Source organism: Arvicanthis niloticus, chromosome 11, assembly GCF_011762505.2.
Source record: "Arvicanthis niloticus isolate mArvNil1 chromosome 11, mArvNil1.pat.X, whole genome shotgun sequence".
NCBI lineage: Eukaryota > Metazoa > Chordata > Mammalia > Rodentia > Muridae > Arvicanthis > Arvicanthis niloticus.
Window position 1 is genome coordinate 37,570,804 of NC_047668.1, and position 14,169 is coordinate 37,584,972.

The 14,169-nt window shown below is 47.9% G+C and overlaps 1 protein-coding gene across 2 annotated transcripts in view; it reads left to right on the top strand.

The window, feature by feature from the left end:
• Colec11 (collectin subfamily member 11) overlaps positions 1-14,169 on the top strand; it is a 30,628-nt gene that overhangs the window by 14,384 nt on the left and 2,075 nt on the right. For both annotated transcript variants that reach the window (XM_034514230.2, XM_034514231.2), the window contains exon 4: positions 11,369-11,440. In XM_034514230.2, the coding sequence (XP_034370121.1) occupies positions 11,369-11,440 (72 nt within the window). The remainder of the gene's footprint in view (positions 1-11,368; positions 11,441-14,169) is intronic.

Here is a 14,169-nt window from a genome sequence, read left to right on the forward strand (position 1 = left end):
GTCCCGAGGCTGCCCAGAGCCCTCTCCAGCCCATGGCTTTACATGTCTCACAACTGCAAACATGACCCATATCTGTAGCTGGGTTTGGCCATTGACTTGTGCCAACCTTCTTTTATATTCAGCATAGCTTCTAGAACATTCTCCTATGATTGCTACTCTCTTTCTGTCACTTGAGAGGTAGATGCTTCCCTCAGCTAACTTGAAGCCAATTCTAACTATGTCCACATCGGGCACTGTTCAGGAAGTCTGGGAACTGTGTCATCCCAATTCACTCTCTCTCTTCACATCTCAAACAGATCCGTTGCCAAGCAGCAAATGAGGCAGCAGGAACCAAGTACCAGGACTTACTGCTCCCCACCTTCAGCCTGGCTAGCTTCCAGGCCCACTGTGAGGTGTGAGCTTCCCTCCCCACAAGGCTGCATGATTTATGGCTATCTGTTCATGGTATGTGCTGTGGGTGGGCTCTGCGGAAGCCTCTGGTTCCATCTGTTGGGGATGATCCAGCTCCTCCCCATTGCCTCCTGGAGGTGTGAGCAATCTCTCTAAAGTGTGGGTTTGATACATTTGCTTTCCCATTGATTGGAAGATTCTTGGGGATTAAGATCGCTGGCATTTTGTCTCTCTAGTACCTGCAGGTAGGGCCCAGGCATGTGCCTCTGCTCCAGCGTCCCCCTGAAGGGGTCTACATACAATCCTAAGCCCAAGTATGTGCTCCTGGCTTGCTGCTGCCATGTTAGAATTGTGCCCTGTTTCTCCAAGGACTTTCACTTCCTCTCTCCTTCCACATTTATTGTACTGTTTATTTGCAATTCATCGTATTGTGTCCCAAATACAATGAATGTGGTTATGCATGCCTACCATCTAGCACTCAGAAGACTGAGGCAGGAGGGTGGTGAGTTTGAGGCCAGCCTGGGCTTCATAGTGAGATACTGTCTCTAAAATGAAACATAACAAAAACAAAACCCTTGAAAATAAAACCAAACCAAAATATAATACATGACATTTCAACCAAAGCAGCATATTCTAGACCTTGAAAATAACTATAGTCTTGTGCCCGAAATGAAGGACAGCTGAAGGCATGGGGGTAAAAACATTGACCAGATCAGAACAGATTCAAGAAGGTTTAATGAAGAAACGTATCACAGGAGACAAATGTGGTGGCTGAATTCAGAGGCGGTGGTGGCGGAGGGGTGGGGGATTTGAGGAGCTGGGATAGGAGAGGATCGGAGGAGAGAGACCCTGAGAAAGATTTCTTTATAAGGTTCAGGGGAGCTACATGGTTTGACCTGTGTCCAAGAGTGAGTTCATATTTGGATAGACAAGCAGGCACCTCCATAGCTTGTTAAGCAGTAAATGTTACAGCAGGAGTCATTGTTCTTGATTTGACCCATGTGGGGTGAGATATGCAGGCTCTAGGTGTGTGTGTGTGTGTGAGATATCACAGGCTACTGGGCTCTGATTTTTTTTTTTTTTTTTCAAGACAGGGTTTCTCTGAGTATCCCTGGCTGTCCTGGAACTCACTCTGTAGACCAGGCTGGCCTTGAACTCAGAAATCCTCCTGCCTCTGCCTCCCAAGTGCTGGGATTAAAGGCGTGTGCCACTGCCGGGTGGCCTTGAACTTGCTACGCCACTTTGAAGTCATCCTCCTGCTTCAGCCTCCTGAGCGCTGGGGTTAAGGGCGTGCAGCATCACACCTGGTGAACTGGCTGCTTTTCCTGTTGTCATGACAGGACACTGACCAAAGTGACTCTAAGGAAGGATTGATTTTGACTCACACTTTGAGGTTAAAGCCTGTCATCTCTCACACTGGCCGAGTTTGAAGCTGCCTTCAGGTCACCCACTGCTACTTAAATAGCCTGATCTTGTAGAAATGAGATCCACTGGAGATCCCAGGAGGTGGACCTGTTAGTGACTGGCACCTTCAAAGGATGCTGTGATGGGTGCTTGGTGAGTGTCACAGTTGAGCAGCATCTCACTATTTCTTTTTATTCTTGACACTCCCGCAGCATGTGGGCAACGGGGACAGATCTACATCGCCCTAAATTTTGTGTCCCTGGGGCTCAGCCTAACACTGGTACCCTGAAAGCCTTTTTCAGTTGTTTGAAACATCTCTTGAGATGTAACATCTTTAAGTCTCTTTGAACTCCCTGGGTGATCTTGGCTCTGGCTGAGCCCCCCACAGCCTCTGGAAGGCACTGATGTTAGCTTGTATTAATAGGTCTAGGTGCTGCTGCTGCAGGCAGCATTTCCTAGGGCAGTGGTCTCCCTACTCTGGGTATGGACAGCTCAGCTTCCACCAGATGTAACTTGTGCCCACGGGGGTGGGGTGGGGGCTGGTCTGGAGGAAGTGGCTGACTAGCAGAGTGAGCAGACCCCTGCTAAGGGGAAGCCTGCTGGTGAATCAAGAGTTTACTGAAACAAAGCCAGGCAGAGTGGAGCCAGCAGAATTGCCTGCTGTCATCTGCCCTTTATTGAGACAAGAGCAGTATCTGCATTTCTGGGTGGCTTGCTGTGTGGCAGGCACTGAGTGGCTCTGCTGATGTGACTTGATATGTGTGTGCTGTCCCAGATTTTTCTGTCTGGTTCCCAGATTTACGCTGTGACAAGAGCGGGTGGCCGCTCTGTTCCCCTGCCATAGAGGCTGGGGCTCCTCCTGGCACAGATAGTGGAGGGCAGCCGTGCCAGCACTGGGCTGTCATGAGCTGTGGTGCACACTCCATCCTTCATAAAAATCGCTGAGGAGGCCGAATTGCAAGTGCCCCCTTTGCCCCATCTCCACTTCAAAGGGCGCTGGTATCTTCATTAAAATTAATAAGAATCACGCACCTGCTGCGAGCTGCCTGTCTGCTCCTATCCTCCTGCGTGTCTGGAGAACAAATGGGAGCCACCCCACTTCTCATTAGAGTAATGGGCTGTAAGGACGGCAGGTCACAATGGCTCCCAGCATTCTGAGTGCCTCAGTAAGCTTCTCCGCTTAAAGGCACAGGCTCTAAACGTGTCTCAGCACAGCTGACCTAGCGTGCATATTACACAAAGCTTGCTGTCCTGGGGAGCAGCCAGAAGACCTTCCTGGAAGTAGGAAGGAAGTACAAGCTCCTGCAGGAGCTTTAGACTTGTAACCAGGACACCACTCTGCCCACGGAGCTAAAACAAGTCTGTGACCAAAAATGGAGGATGAGCCTCTGGATGTCACAGAGGCTTTCATTCTTTCTTCTTCCTCAACACAGCCAAATGATAGTATAGTCCCAGCAGCAGCAGCAGTAGCCGCCGATTCCATGTGAAGCTGTGATGGTTGAGGGTCAGGTAGCAAAAGGTCTCCTCTGCTGCTTTGGGTAAACTAACTCTGTGCTAAATAACTTTACTATCCTGGGTTGTGTGAGGATCAATGGTATGCTTATACATATGTGCTTATACACATGTATAGCATGTATATTGACACATGCAATTGCATTGTATGTACATGTACATGCTTTTATGTAAACATGCATGCTCACACAAACAACATATGTGTAAATTACTATTTGTATGTTTGTATATCTCTATACAAGTACACATATATAAAGTACCATGTGTTTGTGTGTCCATATATATGTGAACATGTGTATGTGTGTACAAATATTCTATGTATATAAGTTTGTATTCACATGTATATTTGTGTGTATTTATGGTATATGGCACACTGTATTTTTATATGAACATACATGTATGTGAATGAATTAATTTGTATGTATTTTATATATGTGCACACACACATTTGTTTATACATATGTGAATATAGGTTTGAGGTGTTTCTATACATGCATAATTACATGTATGTATGATTATGAAGCATCTAGTTGTACAGTCATGCTTATGTGTGGTGCATATGTGTACTCTATGTATGCATATTTGTATATGTGTGTTCTACTTAGTTTTGTTTCTCTTGCTGTGATAAAACAGTTTGATTTAGAGGAGAAAGAGTATATTTCAGCATACAGGTTACAGTCCCTCATTGAGGAAGTCAGGGCAGGAACTCAAAGCATAAACCGGGGGGCAGGGACATCGGAGAAATTCTGTATTTTGGCTTGTTCTCCCATTTACTCACAGGCTCATGCTTAGCTGGCTTTCTTATGTAACCCAGGACCACCGCCTATGGATAGTTCTGCCCACAGTGGGCTGGGTTCACATGCATCAATCAATAAATCAAGACAATGCCTCAGAGACAAGTCCATAGGCCAGCCTGATCTAGGCAATTTCACAGCTGAGGCTTTCCTCTCAGAGGACACTAGGTTGTGTCAACCTGACAAAGTAAAGTAGGACAGTGTGTTTATGTTGATGTGTCTGTAGTATGCGTGTTCACGTGTGTGGGCACCTGTGTCTAATATGCATGTGTGTGTATATGCTGTGTGTATGTATGTTTGTGTTGCTCAGCTCCAGACCTGACTTTAGCAGATGTTCTGCTCCCAGCAGCTGTTCTCGTTCTGATGAGTCAGAGCAGGACTGGGGTAGGCCCAAAGATGTTCACAGGGAGGCAATGGCTCTGTCTGCCTAGCCCAGACTGTCTCACTGGCCTTCTTGTGAGTGTACCCAGTCTTTTCATGCATGAAGTGCCATGACTGGGGCCTAGTGGTCAGGCTGAAAGTTTGGGATGGAAGGGAATGAGGTGTGAGACAGGAAAGGTAGGGTTGTCTCACAGCCACTGGCCAATAGCCCTCATAATCAAGTTACAGCAGGACCCTAAGTGGCCATTGCTTGCTTTCCTATAGGCCTGGAAGACCATGAGCCTGCACAAGACTTTCAGCTCTGGTTCTTAGAAGTGTACCCTCCAGTATTTCCTGGGCCAGTGAGGAGTAGGCTTGGGGTACCCTGTGGATACCACTACAGAGGAAGTCTTGGGTAAAGTCTCCTGTCCAAGAGCTGAGACACATTTGGAGCCCAGGTGACATTGGTCTTGGTAGAATCTAGTCATTTGGTACCTGCCTATGATCTACGCATGCCACTCTGGCTTCCTGATACAGTGACCTGGGGCTCTGGTGACATTTAGGACATCACTTGCAGGTGAGAAAACGAGTTTAAAGATGATTACAACATATCCAAGGGTACGTGAATGCAAAGCTGGATGTGGTAGCTTGAATCTTTCATCCCAGCACTTAGGAGGCAGAGACAAGTAAATCCCTGTGAATTCAAGGCCAGCCTGGTCTACACAATGAGTTCCAAGCCAGCCAGAACTCTTGTGAATGGAGACCTAGGACTTGGGTCTGTCTGCATGTAGTTTATGCTTGGAATCACTGGACAATGGTATTCACTGGTTCACTGTGTGACCTGTGGAAGTCACCTCCCTTTTGTGACTTGCTTCTGTGCTGGAGCAGAAGACACCTGGGTCAGTCAGCTTGTTGAAGAAGTTAGGTTGTTCTTCCTTCTAGACACATACTTTCAGAAATAAGATTCAGACTCAAAATACATTTTCAACTACCCTGGCTATGTAGCTAGGCTCTTCTCTGACTAGACAATAACTTAAAATAACCCATTTATTCTAATCTACATGCTGGCTCATGGTTTGTTACCTGTGCTCAGGTGCCATATGTCTGTCTCATCACATCTTCCAGGCAAATTTCCTGTCTGGCTCTATCCCAGAATCCCTCTTGCCTTCCACCTTCTATTTCCTGCCTGTAGGCTAAAGATTTATAATTGACAGGTGCCACATCCATACAGATACAGATATTTTCTCTACACTTGTACTGCTGTGGAGAGCCACAGACTTGAACTATGGAGAGTTGTTTCATTGAGTGTTGGAGGCTGAAAACGCAAGATTCAGGTGGGGCAGGGCTGTTTTTCTCCATGACTTGCAGACAGCTGCCCTTTCCCCTATATCCCCGTGCAGCCTGTCTTCTGTGAATATCCGGTGTTTCCTTTTAATGATACCAGTGCTGCTAGATCAGGGACTGACCTATGGCCTCAGCGAATACCCATGGCCTCTTTTAAGAGTCTATTCTCAGGTCCTGCAGAGCAGGACTTCAGCACAGACTTTTTAGATGGACTGCTTAGCTTCTCAAAAGATGGAAGTGATGGGCAAGCGAAGTGCTTGCCCTGCAAGCATGAGGATCTGAGTTCAGGCCCAGAACCCATGTGAAAAAGTCAGGCACAGTGGCACAAAGACATAATTCCAGTGCTGAAGATGTAGAGCCAGCCTAGCCCAATGTATATGTATGTAAATATATATGTGTGTATATAAATGTATATATACACACACACACACACACACACACATATATATATATATACACAAATATATACACATTATACATACAAACACACACACACACAATGATAATGATGTGGCTTTGAGCTTAGTAGACCCACGTGAATGCACTGTCCTGGCATGGCATACGAGAAGTGTCTGCATTTGTTCCTTACACCTCACTGTAACCCTTCACTTCCTCCTTCTGCCTTCAAGGATTGGGTGGTGGGCAGTGGTGGAATCTCAGATACATTGATAGAAGCAAGGTCTAAGCCAGTCCTAGCTGTCTTCGGTGCCCATCAATCACTTGGGACTGTGTAAAGTGCAGGTGCACATGCACCCGGCCCTTGGGGCTGTCTGCGTGGGTGGCCACACTTCTAGACACTTGAGTGACTCTGCATGTGATGATGAATGATTGTTGCTGGGGACATGTGTGTCCCACCTGCTATGTGCCAGGTGCAGTTCTGGGTAGTGTGCCTGTTTCTCTAGCATCCAACTAGGGGCATACTGCCAAGCCTGTTTCATAGGTGTAGACCCAGCGCAGGGGCCACTGAGCCAAGCTCTGTGGTGGCACAGAGACACTGAGCAAGGCCATCAGGCATTGAGGTGGTGGTTGGGGAGAAGACAAATGGCTTGTTTGTGGGTGTTTTCTTTCAAAATCCTTTACTACAGGATTTCAGCTTCTTATTTTAAAAAAGAATTAATTTCTATATGTAAGTATTTTTCTTGAATGTATATATTCTACATTCCATATGTGTGCCTGTTTCCAGAAGAAAGTGTCGAATTCCTTGGAATTGGAGTTATAGATGGTTGTGAGCTGCCACGTAGATTCTGAAAACTAAACCCAGGTTTGCTGAAAGAGCAACCAGTGCTTTTAACCACTGAGTTATCGTTCCAACCCTGTGTATTATATATATTTTGGGACAGGGCCTCATTCTATCTCATTCTATAGCTTTGGCTGCCTTTAAACTTAACTATGCAGACTAGGCTGGTCTTGAACTCACAGGGTTTTACCTGCCTCTGCTTCCCAAATGCTGGGATTAAAGATGTGAACCACTGTATCCAGATTACATCTTTAGTTTTTTGAGGCCAGGTTTCATGTAGTCCAGGCTGGTCCTGAAATTATATAGTCAAAGATGATCTTGGACTTCCGGTCTTCTCACAAATGCTAGGCGAGCAGGCGTGTGCTACTATGCCAGTTTACACCATGCTGGGGATTGAATTTGAAGGGTTGTGCATCTTAGCCAGCACTCTCTCAACTAAGCCATACCCAGGCCCAGAGTCCAGGTTTACAGAGGTGAAAACAAAGTCCCAGAGAGATTAAACAACTTATCCAGGGTTACTTAGCTGTGTCAGGTCAGAGAGGATGTGCAGACTTAGGGCTGTCTGACTCCTTGTCTCCCCAGACCTCAGCACATCTTAAACCAATGGCATCCATGTTATGTGCATTGTCCAGCACTCAGAGACCCAAGAGGCCCCCTAAAGGCTGCAAGCTGCTGCCTACACAGGCCAGCTGGCAGTGTTTGCTTTCTAGGGCTCCAGACTCTGCCTCCCTGTGTCCTTCACATCCTCTGTGGTGAGTTGCTGCTGTCTCCACTGTGTCCTGTTCTTCACACGCACTCTTCGTTCCTATGTTCCCTGATGGTAGGGCTTGGCACCTACACTTCTCCAAGGACAGGAGCTGAGTGTGGTGCCAGCTGGTACCAGGAGCCAAGTGTCAGCAACAGCTTTGAATCCCTGCTCCTGTTGGGCTGTGAGGGTTAGGGATGGGCTGAAGCCAAGTGTTCTCAAATCAGCCTCAGGTTGTGGCTGATGTCTGACAGCCAGATTCATGCTGGACTCTCATTGCCCAGCGGACTGAGTAGTCGGACAATAGAGTGCTAATCGATTGTTATGTTAAGGTGGGAGTTTTGCTGGAAAGAAAAAAAAAAGATCACTTTTGGGCATTTGTGATGCAGGTGATTTTCCTCCAGGGATTTTTGAGCCTCTTTATCCTGTCTGTCACCTCAGGGACCCAACCTTCTTCTACCTTATGTGGCTGGAAGGCTGAGAAGGCAGAGCTGTGGTGTGACTTCTCCTCTACCACAGCCTTGAACCAGTTAGACCTTTCAAAGGAAAGCAGCCCCACGGAGGACAAGACACCTCTGGATCCCCTCTCATCTTCCCCTACACAGCACACAACAGATCGTACATCCACACTCGGGAGCCTTGTGGTAGCAGGCAACAGATCTCCCAAGGTTTTGGGCATTTAGTGGGAACTGGTCTTTCCAGGGTAAGATTTTTAGTTTCTATTTTTCTAGAATCCATCATCTACCCAGCCCCTGTCTGTCTGGGAATGTGGCAAGACTGGGGATCGGAATGACAAACCCATCTGTTCTTTATGCACAAGAGCAGTGCAGTGGGGTGGAGAGTCCCCAGGTGGCAGATGGGCAAGCGTAACCTTAGATTTCCCAAATACATGATGTGAACTTGGGCTGGACAGTTCAGCTCGCTGGCTGGCTTTCAGGAACAGTGGCACTGGACTCCTGCACGTGGGGAGCTGCTGTGTTCCCACCTCCACTGTGGGGTTTCAGTGGGTCATTTTGTCATGTCCAATCTGTAGCATCCATGCTTCATGCAGCCAAAGACAGCATCATTGAAACAGCAGCTATTTTTGTGATTTCCTTAAAAACTCAATTGCATGGTCTAGCATGAACTATGCTGATGTGAGCAGAGTCTTAGGATTTCAAGAGATTGGGCACAATTCCTAAAGCCTCCCTTTCTTTTCCTGTTCCTTAACTCATTGATCAAGGCACTGACTGATGTCCTGATAGGTCTGCTGCCTGCCCTGGTCTCAGCCTTTCTCCCTTCTGAACCCCCTCCCTCTGTCCCCTGGTAGGGCTTCATGGAGCTGCTGCCAAGCCCACCTCCCGTCTTTTCTGGTTCCCTCCGATCCCTCTAGATTCCTTCTTTACCAGCGTCAAGCCCTATTCTGCCCCCAAGTTACACCCACTGCCTTTCTTACTGCTTGTCTCTAGGATATGAGAGCCCAGTGCCCTCTCTGGCTTTCCTGCTTTTAGGATGACCCACTCTGCACCTGGGTACCCAGGCTGGAAGCCTTGACCTCACCTCATATCCCAACACTGAGGTGCTGTCAACTCCCAGACACTTGCCAGTTAAAAGCTTCTTTTCAGTCTCCTAGATGCTGTCTGGCTACCCACCAGCTGGCCTCCGTGCTTGCCTTGTCCATTTCTCAAGCACTGCCAGTTTTCCCAACCAAGCATCTCTCTCCCTCCCTTCTTCCTGACTCTCTAGTGGCCCCTACTGCTCCATGGACGCATTATAGTTTCTCAAATGCCCTCCCTCAGCCTCCAGATGGGTCAGGGCCCCTGGTCTGGGCCACCTCAGTGCCTCTTAACTCTCCATCAGTTGTACATCTTCTCTAGGTTGCAATTGCTGGATTGTCCCCTGTACCCTCGGCTTATACTCTGTGCCCTGCTGGACCAGTGACTTGTTCTGCTCTTCCACCCACAGAGATTTCACACAGCTCCATCTCCTGGCACCAGGAGAGTAGAATGGTTTTCAAATCAGCAGATCATGGATGGCTCTTGATCTGGTTCTGCTGAACTTTCAGAGTCCAACCTGGTCAAGTCACGTAATCTTAGAACTGCCTCTGTGCAATGGATCAGTTTTAGAAGCAGTAAAGAATTCCGTTCGCAGGGCGGTGGTGGCGCACGCCTTTAATCCCAGCACTTGGGAGGCAGAGGCAGGCGGATTTCTGAGTTCCAGGCCAGCCTGGTCTACAGAGTGAGTTCCAGGACAGCCAGGACTACACAGAGAAACCCTGTCTCGAAACCCCCCCCCCCCAAAAAAAAAAAAAAAAAAAAAAAAGAATTCCGTGTGCACAGATGTGCTTCGCAAGCAAGTACTTTGTTCTCATGCTCTTCCCATGGATGATGTGTTTTCCGGTCAGTTGTGGCTCACTGGACTCCATCCGATTTACACTGAGGGAACATCTCCAGTATGGGGAGTGCTGTCCTATCAGGTGCTTCATCAGCACACAGTGCAGTCCTCCCTCCTGTCTGTCTTGAGAGTATGCATTTGTCTCTGTGACCACAACACAACAGAAGATCAAAAGACTGCGGCATCTTGACCACCCATGAGCCTTTCCATGGTGAAGGTAGTATCTGTCTCTTCCTCAGGGTTTTGTTGTATGCTTGCTTTCAACTTGTGCCTTGGTGTCTCACCAGTGAGAGTCCCAAAAGGTTACGAAGAGCATCACCAAGGGAGCAAGGATACTCATGGAAGGACGTAGCATTGAGAAAGGTCTTCTGCCTTGATTTGCTTTGGATCTGGGAGAGGATAGCTGGTCTTAGGTGTGTAGCTTTATTCCAGAGATTAGTGTTTTCTGGGGTCAGGTAAGGCCAGCCACTGCTCTATCTTGCAATGGATGAGGGATAGCAGAAGGGCTGGAGGCCTTGTAGGACGAGAGCAAATCTTTGCTGACAGGAAGCAGTCTTAAGGCATGTAGCATTCTGGTCACCTCTCCCCCTGTCATATGTCTCCTGCAGAGCCACCTTCAAACGCAACCTGAGGTGCCCAGGGCTTTGTTGTTCCCGAGAGCATCTCGCTGTGTCTGTATTCCAGAGGGATGCTTTTGGTTTGGGTGTGAGAAGGTTGGGAGACACCAATGAGCTAGGACACAGGACAAGAACCTGTCCTTCCTGATCCAGGCTCAGAGGAGAGCTGGCCTTGACTGAGTGACTCAGGAGTGCTGGTCTGTCCTCCTCCATTCTGCCATCTGGGTGACTTATCTCCTCCTTTGGAAACAAAACCAGTGGACTATCTGTGAGGAGTCACCCTGTGACAGCTATATGTGCCCTTGAAGGGCCTGTACTTTGTGAAGTCTCTTCTTGTGTGCACGTGTGCACATGTGTGATGGTGAGGAGGGAGCACATAGGATCACCTGTGCATATATGATATGGAGAAGGCATGCCAAATCACCCGTGCACTCCATGGTAGAGAAGAGGAGGTGCTTAGATCGTCTGTGTATTTGTGATGGTGAAGAGGAGGGGTGTTCAATCGTGTGTGTGTGTGTGTGTGAGATGGTGAGGAAGGGCCATGTTAGATCACTCTTGCATCAATCAACTTTGACCTTATTCTTTTCTACAGGAGACATGGGGGACAAAGGACAGAAAGGCACTGTGGGCCGCCATGGAAAAATTGGTCCCATTGGCGCAAAAGGTATTTGCAACACACATCTCTCTCTCTCTTTATTCCCCATTTGGCTCAGGGTGTCTGAGAACAGCCACTGACTGGGCCACTTTGCCTGGAGCTCCTGTTTTCATGTGTCACCCTGATAAACTCTGTCGCTGTATTCTCACTCCAGGGAAACCAAAGGGATTGCTGGCTCTGTGAACATCAGGGTGGGTGGAGTCACACCAGCCTGCAGCACTTACAGAGCAGAGCGTTTAACCTCCAGGATGCTGGACCCAGATCCCAAATCCTCAGTTACAGCTTCCCTAATAGGCATGATGAAATGATGAGAGACTCACATGGTCAGGAAGGGCTGTGTCATGAATTCACTCCACCTCCCTGGTTCATTTTCCCAGTCTTTTGAGACTGCAGAATGATTCTCTGCCTGAACAAAGCATAGGGTGGCAGATTGGAAACTCCAGTGTCAGGCAGCACCTGATGCTATACGTGGTGTGTGTAATTTTGATAGGTTAGGACTCCCTCCCTGTGGCTAGGACATCAGGTACAAGGGAATTAACGGATAGCTGAATTTTGTACTGTCTTGTTTAATGTCCTTTGGTTTGCATTCAGTCAATAGACATGTTCTGAGCACATGGACCGAGGGGGACAAGATGGTCATGTAGCTTCCCGTGTGGTCTCCTTGAGGTTGGCCTGGGGTCCGGTTGTGGGTTGGCCATGAGGAGACTGAGCTTCGGTGGCCAATGGCTGATGAAGAGCTCTGTTGGTGATCAGAGGCAATAAAGGAATTTGGCTGTGGTTGTCCCAGCTCTGTCTCCTGGGTTCTTGTACTGGAGCAGGTTGGCTCTTGGCCAGAAGAAGTCTTGGTTTGAAGTCTGAGCTTGGATGGTTTGGATGGTTTGTTCTGATGCATGCCAAGGATCTGCTGCAGCCCTTTGCTGCCTTTTCAGAACGAGACCATTGACCTGGAGTGTTGGGAGGTGGGTGCTCAGCTGTCTCTTCTCCGGGATGGACCTGCTATCAGACATCTCTGGATAAGTCAGAGTGCTGAGGGATGTCGCCCTGATGAGCATAGAGCATTGAGGGACTTGCAAGCTACAAAACCTTTATAGAATCAAGATAAAGTATCAATGTCATAAAAACTGCCATTTCAACTGTTCCAGCTGCACAGTTCAGTGGTGCCAACACATTCACAATATGATGCAACCGTGCCCATTGCTTCCAAAAGCTTTTTATCGCCCCATGGAGACGCTGCACCATTAAGCAGTGACTCTCTCCCTCCTCCCCAGCTCTGACAACCCCGAGTCTGCTTCTTGTCTCTGTGAATTTGCCCATCCTACGTATTATATAATGGGGTTTGCCTTGTGTGGCCATCTTGTTTCTCTTAGTGCAATGATCTCTGAATTCATCGTGTAGCAGTTGTCAAAATTCCCCTATTTTAAAACGGAATAACACCTACTTCTTAGATTAACCATGTTTTTGTTTTTCTAAGTACTCTGAGAATTCCTTCCCTGGGGAGACATAAATGAAGTCTATCCCTTCCTCTTAAGGTCCCAACAACAGACTAAAGTACTACCCTGCCAAATTCAACCTAGAGGACAAATGGATTTATTGGGCTTATAAGACAGGGATTACTTGCAAAACTGTGGAGGACCCCAAAGCGGTGACACTGGAAAGTCATAGTGATGGAGTCCTTCCTTCTATGGAAAGTCAACCTTTCCTAGCCTACATTCTCTGGTACTCCTGAGACCACCAAGACTCCAAGATCACACAAAGTCAGGGAAGAAGGACATGTAAATGGGCAGGGTCCAGTGACCCTCCCCATCCCCCCATCCCCCATTAGTCATGATCTGATGGCATCTTGCAAGTAGGCACAACTGGTGTGAGGAAGATGGTTGGTGGGTGATTTGCTCAGAAGACTGTGTTCTGTGCTACAGTCTCCCAGGCTGTGGACATTCAGGCCATCTGTCCCCATTGGCTGCTGTGGACAATGCTGTTGTGAGCAAGGGGAAGACAGAAGGAATGTGTTTTCTTTTCTACACAGTATGTGTGCTGGGCACATCTCCAAGTCTCATATGGAGACCAGGACCACCCTTATTTGGCTTGGATTGTTTGATTGGCTTCGTCTCTGGGTGAGGCTGTCTTCTTGGGTCTGGTCAGGCTGAGGTTCTGATGGTCATGCCCCTGACAGAACACAGAGGAGTGAGTTGGGCAGAGGGTGCCTAAATGTTTCCCTCCTTATGCAAATGTACTATGAATCTTCAGGTGTGGGGTCCTTCATGGAGACAGTTCTGTACATTAGGGATTCTAAAATGACTGATATAGGCATGTAACACACAGGCAGACAGACAGATAGACACACAGACACACACAGACACAGGCACATGGCTTGATCTCACAGTGGCTGGACAGCTCCATTGCTCTCATTGTGTTCTATACTATTGTGTGTGTGTGTGTGTGTGTGTGTGTGTGTGTGTGTGTGTTGAGGTGGTTGATGGCAAGGGTTAGGAGGCTTGACCTACCTACCAAAAGGTTAGGCAGGAGTCCTGGTGTTAGGTCCTTCTGTGACACTACACTATCTGGAACGGATCCAGAGGAACTTGGGATGCAGTTTGGGATTATCAGTGTGCGAGTTTGACAAAGAGAACTTCCTGCCTCTGGCTATCCATAAGCTCACCCCACCTCCCATTTTATGTTCATCTAGATTTTCCTGAGGACATAAAGAGACATAAAGCTGGCCTATTCTCATCTGCTCATGG